This window comes from Vombatus ursinus, unplaced genomic scaffold (assembly GCF_900497805.2).
Source record: "Vombatus ursinus unplaced genomic scaffold, bare-nosed wombat genome assembly UNPS02007284.1, whole genome shotgun sequence".
Lineage (NCBI taxonomy): Eukaryota > Metazoa > Chordata > Mammalia > Diprotodontia > Vombatidae > Vombatus > Vombatus ursinus.
The window spans coordinates 21,007,013-21,021,404 of record NW_020947062.1 but is presented as its reverse complement, the minus strand read 5'-3'; the positions used below and the strand labels follow the sequence as shown (position 1 = coordinate 21,021,404).

Sequence of the window (14,392 nt, the reverse complement as noted above, 5' to 3'; positions counted from 1 at the left end):
TATTGGCGGTGATGTACTGATACACATACATCTGCAGTACAAACAGTTGAGTGTCCCTCAAAAACAGCATACCCAATCAATCACAACCATGTATGTAAACGAATAAAACATAAATGAATTTCAACAATTTCAATAAGATTTCCAAAGCATATGTAACAATTTTTAAGTAAATTCCTATCCTTGAAAAGAGATGAATTCTTAGTAGTCTTGAAATTCACCCAACAGTGATTTACATATAACAGATACTCAATAAGTTCGCTCAACAGAATTAAAATACTCCAAAGATTGATAATAATTGCAATTATTTGCACAGATTTTTTGATGCAACTTCAAATGGTATTTCCTGTTTCTACTGAGATTTGTCCTTATGGAAATTTCTCTGTATCCTTCTAAGAAAAGTAAAAAAGTAAGTAATCATTCAATTAAGGGGGAAAAGTGTTTTTATATTTTAAGTTACTTTGACAGTCACAAGGCCTTCAGAATGTGTCTGTCTTCTCCACTCTATCACATATCTTCAATTTCTCCCTATTAGCTACTTTCCTACTGCTTTCCTGCCCATGTCTCCCCCATCCCCAAAAGATCCTTGATCCTTCCATATCAGCTAACTATAGTTCTTTATCTCTTCTGCCCTTTACAGCTAAACTCTTTGAAAAAGCCCATTAAACAGGTGACTCCACTTTCTCTTATTTCACTTTCTTTCTTAATTCCTTACAATCTGGCTGCTGACCTTATCATTCCACTAAAACTGATCTCTCTAAAGTTATCAGTGATTTCTTAATTGCCAAGTCCAAGGACATTTTCTCAATACTCATTCCCTTGGACTTTTCTACAACCTTTGACACTGTTGTTCACCCTCTCCTGCTTGATAATTTCTTCTCTCCAGATTTTCATAACAACACTCTTTCCTGGTTCTCCACTCACTTATTTAACCCCCTCCTTCTAGGTCTCCTTTGCTGTATCCTTATCCAGATCCCGCCCTCTAACAATAGGTGTCCCTCAGGGTTCTGTCCATGGCCCTCTTCTCTTCTCCCTCTGTATTATTTCACTTGATCTCATCAGCTCCCATGGATTTAATTACCATCTGTTGCTGATGATTCTCAAATACACCTATCTCCTGCCATGTCCTCTCTGCTGACCTCCAATCTCACATCTCCAAGTACCTTTCAGACATCTCAAACTGGATGTCCAGAAGACTTGTACTCATTAGTCCCAAACTAAACTCAGTATCTTTCCCCCTCTCCTGCTTTCTCTACTACTCTTGGGAGCAACTTCATCCTCGAAGTCCCTCAGGCTCACAACCTAAAAGTTATCCTCAACATCTCAGTAGTTCTCATTCTCCCCCTCCCCCCATATTCAATCTGTTGCCAAGGCCTGTCAATTTCACCTTTGCAACATCTCTCAAATATGGACTCTTCCCTGGTTCAATCCCCCAGAACCTCACACTTGGGACTACTGCAATAGCCTGCTGGTGGGTCTGCCTGCCTCAAGTCTCTCCCCTTTTCAATCCATCCTCCATTGGGCCACCAAAATGATTTTCCTAAAGTTAAAGTCCTTCCATATTAGCCCTCTACTCAATAAACTCCACACTAGCTCCCTATCACTTCCAGGATCCTGTTTATCATTCAAAGTACTTTACTACCCTCCCCACCCTCCAAACCCCACTTTTCAGTTGTCTCTGGCTGTCCCCCGTGCCTAAAATGATTTCCCTCCTCATAAATAGGCATACTTACTGGTTTCCCTAGCTTCCTTCTAGTCCCAATTAAAATCCCATCTTTCACAGGAAGCTTTGAGTTAATTCTAGTGCCTTCTCTTTTCACCATTACCTATTTTTTCCTTAGCTTGTTAATACATAATTGTTTGCTTATTTATCTCACCCATTAGAACGTGAGTTCCTTGAACGCCATCCGGGACTCTTTTGCCTCTTCTTGTATTTCCAACGATTAGCACAGTACCTGGTACACTGTAGGCACTTAAATGTTTACTGATTTACAGTCTAACATTAGGCTATTTAAGATTAAAGAATAACTTAAAAATAAACAAGCTTTTTGAAAAACTAAATCACCTTGCTCTCAGTGGAAAGAAATGGCATCTATTTACAAGTTAAGCTTTTAAAAGTTATCAAGATGTAAATACACATCTGTTCTTGTAGAAAACAGAAAGCAAAGTTCCAGAAGGTTTGGAGGATCAGACACTGAAGAGCTCAAAAGGACCTTAAAGGATAGCTAGTTTAACTCCATCATTTTACAGATGAGGAACTGAGGCAAAGGGCAATTAAATGACTTGCCTAATATCACATTGACAGTATAAGCATCAGAGACAGAAATTGAACAAAGGTCTTCTGAGCAAAATTCAAATCAAGGGCAATCATCAAAAGGGTTAACACTTTTATCTCCACTCTTGTACCACACATACCCTTTCACCACTAACCCTCCTCTCAAAATACCCCTCTTATTAAAAGCTTAGGATAAAATATTTTAGTTTAGTCTCTGCAAATTACTCAAATAATTTTGACATATAAAATCCCATTTAATGGAATAAGAGTATAAATGTATTTGGTTTTAAAGTAATGACTTTATTAATAAATATACATCCATATGATGATGTAGATACAAATCATGAACACTACTCCATTCCTATACACATAATTGCACACGAGTAGCTCAAGTTCATGGACATAAAAACATACACAGTATCTATCAGACTTTTTACAGCAGAGGACAGTGTGCTGATATTAGTTAACTGGTAATTATTTCATCCATAATTATCTGTGGGAAAAGTAAATCATAAAAAATTAAAGAATCAAAGTGGTCGGATTACAAAACAAAATTTCAATGATTTTACTATATCATTTAATTTTCAAAAATGAAATTAATATTTGTGATCATAGTCATATATACTTGAAAAAAAGCAAAGAAAGATTCTGATACTTCCTCGAGTTTATAAACATATAATTAAGCTATATTTAAAAATACATGTACTATGATAATATAAGAATATAGAGGGAACAAAACCTGACTGAAAATGAAAAATCTTTTGAATAAGTTTTCTGAATTATTCGATTTTACTGAAAAAAATGTGATAAAATTTTACTATACATCTATTAGTAATGAAGTACAGAGTTGCAGTTACTACTATAAGCACCTGAATTGTCTGTCTTTAAAGCTTTTTAATATGTAAAAGTAAAGTTCTCTTTTTATATCACATCTTAAAGTTATCCTTACAATGGACTGGTTACTCATCAACTACATCCAGGGCTTGTTTTTGTTTTAAAGAAACTCAAAAATCCTCATATCCTGTTTTAGAATGATTGTGCATATAATTGTTATTTGTACACACAAATACAAATACTCATCAATTTGGACTGGATAGTTAAATTACTTTGATAAATGTTTATCTTTAAAACTAAGAATAATGTAAAGAAGGGTCTTCTTCATAGTCAATCTGAAACCTGATTTTAAAATACAATCCAAAATATTGAATTTCAGTCTTCAGTCTTTCAATGTCCTATTAATTTTTTTCTGCCAATATGTGGTGCCAGTATTTTTAAATATCCAGTGCAAGACTTGAGATAGTAATATCATCTGATCCTAAAGATTAGTTAAGCAAAATTCATTTTGTTGGCAAATCCAGGGTAATTAACATATGTATTAGGCTCCTTATTTAAGATCTAAAGCATTCATTTATTCATAAATAAGGCATAAAAATATACTGAAAAAGAAAAAAATATTAAAACAAACTTATTTATATTTTAGATCATATTCTGACCAACAGTGTTAATACAGAACAGTGAATCCTATTTTATGAAAAGCAGTTACATAGTATAAAATGAGCAATTCACGTTTAAAAAACGATCAAATTGGGGGAAAAGGCCATTTTCTTTTCTCACTGACCATTTCAAAGTATAGGCAGTTTTTAACATGCTATTTCAGTGTTTATCATGACAAAAGACAGTGTTACCCAAAAAAAAAACAAAACCACAATGTACTTGGTAGAATATATAAAAGTAAAACATATTTTAAGACTTCATTCTCTTAAACTTCTTTCTCTTCAGCATGGCACCAATAAAATTGTTCAAAAGAAACTGGAATCAGGAGATGTTCAGAAGTGCACAAATCCAATTCTTTAGGCAGCCTTTCACATGAACTGCAAAAGCAGGGTTCTAATTGGTATTATCCATAACTGTTGTCACTGCCCCCCTTTTTTCCTGATATTAATAAACACCATAATGGACATATCTTCTTTAGCTGATTTCACTGTTTCAATATATTGGAATACAAAGTCATTATACTAGCATAACAATAATACATCTGTATTGCCTTCTGACACACAGCACAGCACCACTGAGTAGATGCATAAAGGGAGAAACAAAATCAAGCACAAAAAGAAATTGACAGGAAAGGAAGAAGTTGATTTTACTCTAAAATATAAAAGCAACATGCAACCAAATCTCTGCCAGTGGAATGTCTCATTCCCACAATTAGATCATTCAATTAAATAGATGTTTTCCAAACTAGTTCAAAAATTTCAAAACACTGCTCGGCATTATGAAGTGAAACAGTTAAATGACAATTACATTGTGAATGTTAATGACAATAAAAGCATTTATGCGTCAGAAGTTACACTGTTCTGAGTAAATAATTAAGAGTTTTATATTTAAATTTGTTAAGAAATAGAACACAGGACCAGATTCAAAAGCCTCGACCTGAAGAAAGTCTGGTTTAGTAGCAATTTAGCTGCCATGAGGTTACAAATCAATATAAGTAGCCATCCAAAATTGTTCTATATGGTCTGTGCAATGCTAAGATTGTTGAGGTTCAATGTCTTAGTTGCCAGTGCACACATAGTCCCCACATATAATTCAACACCTCTTACTGTAAAGCACAGCATAAAGTCCAGCTCATTATGTGTTAGGCATCACTGGAACACCTGAAGGCTTGCTGCTTTTTTCCTAATAAGAAAGGTATGAAATATGATATCCATTTCTTATGTCATCATAACTGCAATCAGATTTTGTATTAAATAACAGCAAGCCCAAATATAACAATTTATTCACTTTCAAAGTTCTAAAGTCTTTCAAAACCTTTCTAGAACTGCAAACCTACAACCATCAAAAAGTCTCACAGACATTTGAAATTACACATTCATTCTTACTGTAAACTAAATTTTTGAGGAAATTTTCTTTCAAACCCAAAGTCTGATATGTTTAACTCATCCTAGAGCTATTCAGAATAAAGTAAATATATATAGGTCACAGATGTTATTTTCAAAATTGGGGAACAGAAGATTACTTTTCCCCTCTTTCTTCTCCATATATATATATATGTATATATACACACACACAAAAATATATACACACGTGCATGTATATATATGTGTGTGTATATATATATACACACACACACACACACACACATACACATACAGATAGATAAAACTTTTCCGTATGTAGTTTCATTTTTAAAACAAACAGTTGAAAATGAAAACATTTCTTCTGGATAATGAAGTGGTCTCAATGGAGCCAGGAAAGGTATTTCTAGTTTAAACAGCCAACATACTTTTCCACCTTTCATGCATAGATGCAATTCCTATATATTTCTTAATACTTGAGTTTCCTCAGTACAGTTAATTGCACTGTGTATTCTAGCTTGCTATTATGAATCATTAAAACACATGTCCTTTGGTTAGATATAACTTAATTACAGTATAAATACTACTGTATTGGGATAAACTATTCTCAAAAAATCTAGAAAAAATTATTCTGAAAAATTTTGCAACACTAATAGAAAACAAATTCAATGTGTAAACATACTAATTCTTTAAAATACATTAGCAATTGCCATTTATGCACACAAAAGGCAAAATGCAGAGGCTGTAGTTATATGCAGACTTTTAAGAACACGTCTTTTTACATTTCATTAAATATTCTATTCTTAGAATGAATTGTATCATGTTAAAAACTTACTATGAAGTTATTTATAAAATAGCATTTTTTTAAATATTATTTGTAGTGTTTGGTATACATGCTCATAGGCAATTTAACAACACACAACAGATTCCAATAAGAGTTCTGCTGAATGTCCTGCCATCACTGAAAGGCAAATACTAAAGAAACATTTTGGGACATCAGTTAAATTAGCTAATGCTAAGCTTAATAAATAAGAAACCGCTTGAACTAAGCATTTAAAAAACAAGTTTTCCAAATTTCTGAATATCTACAATCATCTAAGGAAGGCCTATGTAACTGCAAGAGTAGACAAATCTGTATGCTTCCAACTTTCATAAAAACAAATGTTACAAAACTCAAATTTGTTATCTTAAATGGTATTAAATCATTAGCTTATTTTGCTTTATCAACTGAAAATTCCTCTAGATGGGATCTTTATTATGTTGCAGGCTTATTTCATGAGCCAATAGGCATAAGTTTCCTGCTTATTTCAACTCCTTAGTGCATAATTATCCATCTAAAATGGTTCAACAATAGGAGTGAAATATGAGACATAGGTATCACTCTCTAAGGGAAAAAACAGAAATAATTCAGTTAGGAGTACTCTTAATCCTATGTACAAACACTGAAACATCCTCATGCCCTTTCAGCATTTACTTGGTCACATCTGTCAACATGTGGCAGTCTTCTAGCCCAAAACAAAAACCAACAAATTTGGAAATCTCAAGTCATAAATCACATATGTCATAACCAAACCAACATGAGACTTTGGTTACCCTTTGAGTCCTCATTTAAAACCACGATCTCACTTTTCTGCCTCTTTTACTCATTGGGCTGTTTGACCTTGCTGCTCGTTTCCCCAACTCCATGAATTCCTCGGCTATGTACCATTGGATAAGGAAAAGCAGCACTGTCACAACTATAACCTAGATTTGCAAGTCGTGATAGAGCTTTAATGCTACCTGGAGGTCTCCCTGGGCTGACTTTGTATCCTGCAGCTTTAGTTGTACCCAAAGGTCTGCCTGGACTTGTCTTAAATCCAGCCGCTTTGGTGGTTCCAAGGGGTCGTCCTGTGCTGGTTCGGTATCCGGCTGATTTGGTGGTCCCCGAGGGCCTGCCACGTTTACCAGATCGATTGAGGTTTTTCTTTTTCTTGAGTTCATCTTTTGTCTCTATGCTTCTGCCACTTGTGGCCTGCAAGTGTGTTTCATTTAGTGGGTCTTGCCTCTGGCAAGCAATTGGTTTGTGGCTGACCGTGTGGCCGTATTTGCTTTGTTGAGAGGAATATAAGTCAAATTGATCAGCAGCTCTCATATTGTCTTCATTGAGGCAGGAAGCCTTGCCAGGCCCACAGAAAGCAGTATTACCACTGGCAACAGGATGCATCATTTTCTACCCAAAATAAAAGGATATAAATAGGTATAAATATACATAAACATACATTTATATGACAGTATTCAATAAGAAAACTGTTTTTATCACAATTATTATTTGGGCCATCAGGCAAAATCCAGAACATTTAGTAAACAAATATATACATATATATATCTCAACAGATTCACAAAAATCAAGGAAGTAATAACAACATGATGAGTTAGGTAACACTCCACACAAGATAATATTATAGTATAGGATCTACCATGACAATAACTCTAGTTAAGGATATGGCCTAACTAAACAAAAAAGAATATGGATAAAAAAAAGACCTAGTAATCTCATAGAGTGGTCATTTTCTTTTTAATTACTAAAAACACAGAAGGATTTTAATAATGAAAATTCTGTTAGACTGAAAGCAGAATCATGCTGACAACATTCCTGGATTCCTTTTACTCTTTTATTATAATTTTCACAAGTACTTTTCTTATTTCTTCCTTAACAGACCACAGTTCCTGCATAATAGAAGCTTCTTCATCATTATGATTTATTATTTATACTGAGCTGTAAATGTGTATGGCACTTTACAACAGATGGAATGTACCAAACAAAGAACACACTCCCTTGACCTAAGAAACTCAGTCCCATCTAAAAGTAAACATCTATCCAAATAGGATACAATTTTAAAGGGAGGAATAAGGATTCCATTCCATAAAACAGGTTCATCTGTTCATACAAACAGGTGAGCCATGCAGCACACGTGGCTGGTGTGCTGTTAATAATATGCCTTCTTTGAGGGTATGGCTGGATTCCTGGTGCTGAACTTGACAAAATGGTTGAATGCACACATCCATAAATATTATACTCTCTTTCCTCATAGAGGCATTCTGACTTATTAACAAATAAAGGTCTGTTTTTTGTCTTGAGGGTACCATCCCTCCCCAATCCACCCCCAATGTTTTATCTTCTGAAAAACTTTAACTGCATTAAAAAAAAAAAAACAGAGCCCTAACTGGTAAGACCATTTAGATAAACAGGAAGTAAGGATTTAAGACCTAGAGCAACTTGTTGCATTTTGAGCTCTCATTCAGATTTAAATTAAAAAATCAAAATGTAGGCAAGGATAGATCCTCAAGATCCTATAGGATGTTTGCCTACAATGATAAATACTATTATCTATGTGGTGTTCCATAAGTGTCCATGTGATAGTTACTTCTACAGTATAGCAATAATAATAATAAATGAATAAATGTATGCCAAAACCAAAATCAACTCACTTCAAATAGACTGGAAAAGGAAAAAGGAACTGAGATTAGTCAAAATTGTTATTAACAGTCATTTAATTATTTAACAAAATTAGGTTATTAAATGAAATCACTGATCTTTGAAGTATTAAACATTTATTAAGAACTGAAAAGATCTTTCAGAGACAAAAACTGCTCCTGTCCACATAATCTTAATTATAAGGAAAAATGTTTGTTGGTAAGAAGTCTTGTTTACACCTATTTTCTAAAAAGGAAGGAATAGAAATGCTATAGATTTGAGAATTTTGAATAGAACTAGACCCCAAAGAAATTAAAAATTAATAACCCTGCTAATTCCCAAAGGGAACAAAGAGAACTAGGTTGTTTACTATTTCATATCAAATTTCCAAATGGTAACAAAGGGGCTCTATCAAGATGAGTTACAAATATAATACAGACCAAAAATCTCAATTTAAAACAGACCATCCTGTTAAAAAATTCTGTTCTGTCACTTCCCATCCCCTACCACAGAACCCCCCCCAAAAAAAGGAAAATCAGTTTCAACCCTTAATAGTTCTTCCGTTCCCAGTTTCCATTACCAACAATGCATTAAAAATTAACCTCTGCAGACCCCATCTCCATCACCTAATTTTCTCTTAATTCAAAATGAAGAAGGCCTCCAACAAGCTGCATGGACCCCCTGGGGAGAGCTTACAGCAGATACAGAGAAGAGTAGCACGTCAAGGGCAAGCATGTAAGGGTTACAATTCGGTATTGTTGGAAAGGACATCTATATTAATGATATCAAGAGTTCCATATTTAAGCAAAACATAGTTTATTTCACAGGTTGAAAAACTCTTGTATTAGGAGGTCCCATTATATACCTATGTATGAGAGCTAATATGAAAAATGTTTTGCATGACTTCACATGTATAAACAACATCAAATTGCCTTCTCAAGGAGGGGGGAAAGGCAGGAAGGAGGGAGAGAATTAGGAACTTAAAATTTTTTTTAAATGAATGTTAAAATTTTTTACATCTAACTGGGAAATATTTAAGGAAATCAATAAAAATATATTTTTAAAAATAAAAAATGTATATATACCTATGTATAAGAAGTGTTATAAGATATATAAATGAGCTATATAAGACAGGTGAGCTGCTCATCTGGTGAGAGAAAAAGACAGCAGATGATTAGCCCTAGATGCAGAAACACTAAAATCAGGCCTCCCTCCATGTTGACTGGATTCTTTATGGAAGATCTACAGAAGAACATGGAAAAGAACCACACATCATCACATAAGAAGACACTCTGGATGGAAGAAATACACACAGTTGTTGAAATCATAGATCTACTGAAGTCTAGATGACTGTTTTTATAGTCTATTACAGCACCAAGAAAATACAGAAGTCCCAGCTTACTTTTTTATTCAAGGTCATCAGAAGCCTAGATTTCTACATCCTTCTACCACAAATAGCAGCCACTTTATCATTAAACAATCAGTTCATTAAAATAAAAGAGCTATACCCAATTCTAATGACTTCATCAATTTTCTCTCAGTTTTTGAAGTGAGGGACTATCAGAACCTGTGATTTCATTATCAATGTAAGAAACTTCTAGCATAGAAGCTTCCTCCACCAAAGCAGATCAACAAGTTACAAGGTTAAAAAACCTGCCCAATCACACATCTATTATCTGAGGCACAAACCAGGTTTTCCCTAACTCCATGGCCTGTACACGTACAAAAATAAACATTATTTGTTTATATTAATTTGTATAAGAAAGAAAAATATGGGGGTAGTTAGATCACTCACTAGCTGTGAGACTCTGGGCAAGTCACTTAACCTCAATTGCCTCACCAAAAAAAAAAAAAAAGTCCTCTACCTGGGATAAAATTTAACAGTGGGGGAAAACAACTACTTTTCTAAGTGTTGTAAGGGTGTTTTCCTGGAATGACCTTTGAGATCTAGTCAGCTCATTTTGCAGATGAGAAAACTGAGGTTGAAAAAAATAGCTCATTAGCTAACTGTGTATGACCCAAGCAATTATTACAGTACTTTGGAAACTCCGTAAATATTGACTGACCGATAAAATGACCCTGGAACCGCCCAGTTTGCTCTGACAATTACTATTTTAAAAGGAGTATGTACTTTCACCTCAAGCCTTCAACTTCATTCTGCAGCTCTTGTTTCTGAAGCTCACTCCAGATGTGGAATTCACACACTGGAAGTTCCCTCCACCCTGTACATCTCCCCTGACAATTCCATTCAGGGAGGGCATCCAGGCCAGCCATGTCTCATTCCTCTCCAACCTATACTGCAGGTTGCACTACCAACTAAGACTTTCTCTACTATACCTCTAAGTCAGGCACCTGTCAAGGTACCTTTGTGTCAGTCACTGTTTCCCCTCCCTTTCAGCTTCTGTTTATATATTGTCTTCTCCCATTAGAATGCAAACTCTGGGGCTAAACAAATTGTGGTACATGAATATTATTGTGCTATAAGAAATGATGTGTGATGAATACAGAGAAACATGGAAAAAGGTAACATAAACTGATGCAGAGTAAAGTAAGCAGAGTCAAAAGAATAACATACACAGTAACCACAACAATGTAAAGAGAAAGAACAATCAAAAGTGAATGTAACAAAATTTAAAAGATCAAGTAGCAGGACTCGGAATGAAGAGGTATGAGAAGACACCCCCAACCTATCCCTTCATGGAGGGGGGAGGTTCATACGTGCTACACATTCATGTTTTCAGACGTTTTCAAGGTGTCTACTAGTTGTGGCAGGTTTTTTTTTTCCTCTCTAAAAAAATACCATTTGTCATATGGGATGGCCCTCAGGGAGAGAGGGAGGAGGAAGGATACTTGAGATACTATGGTGACAGTAAAAAACAGAAAATATCAAGAATGTAAGCTCTGGGAGGACAAGGACTTTCTATTTGTGGTCTCAGAGCTTAGCACAGTACCTAGCATATAGTAAGCGCTTAATAAATACTGACTCAACTTCTCTTAGATAAGAAACAATCATCAGATTCTTATCTGCACAGCTAGCATATACCAAATGTTTATGCCTCTAAGAGAGGAGGTGGATGGGGAAACAACAAGTATTTATTAAGCTCCTACGATGTGCTGGCATTGTGACACTTTACAATTATCTTTTCATTTAATCCTCACAACAACTTTAGGAGGTAGGTGCTATTATTATCCCCATTTTACAGTTATAGAAATGAAAACTGTGATGAAAGTTAAGTGACTTACCCAGGGCCACACAGCTTAGTAAGTGTCTGAGAACAAACTGGAACTCAGGCCTTCTTGACTCCAGGCCCAAGTGTCATGGCCTATGTCTGACCTATGATTTCATCTGTGTGGGAAACTCTCTCTACCAGAAGTGGTGAAAACTGGAGTGTGGGAATGAAGATCAACAACTCCTTTTTATTAATATTAGTATTTTGCCTGAGGCACAGAATAGTTAAGTGACTTATATTCAAGGTCACTACCTAGCCTGTGTCAGAGGCAGGGCTTGAAACCCACTAGCTGTCTTGGGCACTCATCAAATAAGTCATTACACCTCTCACACAGATACAAAAATATATTACATACCTCACTTAAGTTTGAGGAAACTACAATTTCAAAGTCAATATTAGCGCCTACTTCTCTGTGTGGTGTTCCATTGGTTCCTTGGTGTTTTGCTCCCATAGTCTAGACTCTAGATATTGGGCTAAGCCGTAGGGTTACATACACAAGCAAGAGAGCCAGGCCTGCCTCAAAGGAACTTACATTCTAATATGAGACCACCAAAAAAAAGTTGCTGAAAAGAGGAGGAAGAGGAAAAAGAGAAGGACACTAGCTTGGGGGCAATACAGTCTAGTAGAGATTTCCTTTAACGAATAAAATAATTTTGATTTTGGAAGGATGTAGTCTGACAGCCATAATGCTGGAAACTAAAGCCAAGGTCAATACAAACTGAGAATGGGTGGGGGGGAGGGGAGAAGGGACTAAAGGTCAAAGGAGTTATGAAATGAACTGTTTAGGCTAGTTTGAGAAAAAGGGCAGACTTTTTAAAAATGGTGCAGTGAAAGCAGCAGGACTCAAGTAGAATATGCTCTTCTATACATGTTAACTCCAACTACATTAGTCTTTCAAGTACACACAAAAAGACTGTCCTAAATTCTCATTGTGAGATATCCTCTATAAAACAAAGGCTTTCTTTCACTTTCCCAAATAGTCCTGCAGATTAAATGTCCTCATTACTGACAACATAAAAATTGCAAACTCTTTATGAACTTCATAGAACACTTAAAGAAACCTTCTATAACTACCTGAGAAACCAACTTACTTTCTTTGAGAGACTCAGATCCTACACCCCAGAAATTTCGGATCTCACAACTTTTAAAACTGACTTTTCCATCACTAACCGCCATCAAAGTCCAGTAAAAATGTAAAGTCTTTCGGGTCTGCCTCATCTCCGCCAAAAGCTCCAGCCCAGCACTAAACAAAAACCACTTCTGAATCCTGGAGTAAACCACTGGAAAGTTATGATAGAACAGCAGAAAATAAATTACGGCCTTCTTTGTCTTCTGGACATTTGCCTATTTGTGCCCATAAGCTCTCAGCTTCTAGAGGAAGGGAACTTTCTTATTTGACACGAAACTTTAAAGCATTTGCCTTTAGGCCTAGAAACCCCCAGCAATAGCATATATTCACATTAAGAAATTAGGGCAAGAATGTCGCCAAAGCTGAATGGAAACACACTTTTAAAAAGGCAACGTTGCACTGCCTGTCTGCTGTTCTCGAAGCCTACTTATTAAGTGCATTTATCGACTTCTTTAAACAGCTTGCAAACTGTAATCAAGACCCTATCTGGATGGCCAACACTTTCCAAGCTGTTAAGGTTTGCCAAAATCTGATTTTAAAGGGAAGGGAAAAAAATCACGGATTTGAGGTTTTTTAAAAAAGCAAATCAATAAATGTCGTACCAGCCAACTCTTTCCCAATCCGAGGGGTTTCCCCGAGCTCCAGAGGCTACGGGCTCCGAGGAGGCACGGCCCCCTCACCCCAGGCCCCCGGGCGAGGCTGCAGCACTTCCCCAGTCCTCCCAGGCGGCTCCATCTCCATCTTGCAACCAGGGATTCCCGTCCCCAGTCCCGACCGCCCGCCGGGCGCCCCACCGCCCCGCCAGACACGGGACACGACACTGCCCCCGCCCTCCCACTTCTTCCCCGAGAGGAAATCCGCACCCGACTTTGACAGGCCCCACGTCTACAAACCTACCACGGCAACTTGTCTCCCAGCCCCTCAGACCTTCCAGGTGGCTCCCATGCGGCTGGCGGGATGCGGAGACAGAGAAAGACCCCCTTTCACGCGGCCTGCGACACTCCCCGCCTCCCGCCCCCTGGGCGAAGGAAACCACCCCGCAGGTGGCGGCCGGGACTCGACAAGCAGCCCAGCCCCGGGGCCCCAGGAGCAGGCGGACAGAGTAGCGCTACGGCGGCGAGCGAGACGGTAGGCGGCAAGCAGCCAGACCCAGGTACCGTCGGCGGCGGCGTGCGCGCACCACATGCAGTCGCAGCCGCGCACGCACCGCACGCGCACGGGACGCAGCCTGCCCGCTTTCTCCGCCCACCGGTTTCTCCGGCACCCCCGTCATAGTGGCTGACCTCCGTCTGCGCACGCGCGTGAAATTGAAGCTGGCAGACGGTTGGCGGAGGGGGGATGGGATAGTGGAGGGGCAGAGGTAGAGGCGGAGCTTATTGCCTCCGGCCTCTTGTTAAGGGTCGAGGTGAAGCTGGGAGTAGTTTTAATGAGGGCCTCTGGGAAGGGAGAAAT

The 14,392-nt window shown here is 37.3% G+C and overlaps 1 protein-coding gene across 3 annotated transcripts in view; it reads right to left on the bottom strand.

Annotated features, from left to right (window-relative positions):
* LOC114033551 (UPF0461 protein C5orf24 homolog) overlaps window positions 1-14,052 on the bottom strand; it is a 59,206-nt gene extending 45,154 nt beyond the window's left edge. Inside the window, exons 1-3 of one of the 3 annotated variants that reach the window (XM_027849094.1) lie at window positions 13,838-14,052; window positions 6,907-7,336; window positions 2,552-4,948 (exon numbers count right to left, since the gene is read on the bottom strand). In XM_027849094.1, coding sequence (XP_027704895.1) covers window positions 4,908-4,948; window positions 6,907-7,333 — 468 coding nt within the window. In that variant the 5' untranslated portion in view covers window positions 7,334-7,336; window positions 13,838-14,052 and the 3' untranslated portion in view covers window positions 2,552-4,907. Of the gene's footprint in view, window positions 1-2,551; window positions 4,949-6,906; window positions 7,337-13,837 lie in introns of those variants that run through there. The other 2 variants (XM_027849090.1, XM_027849091.1) reach the window with 2 other exon arrangements.
* Between the last annotated feature and the right edge of the window lie 340 nt (window positions 14,053-14,392).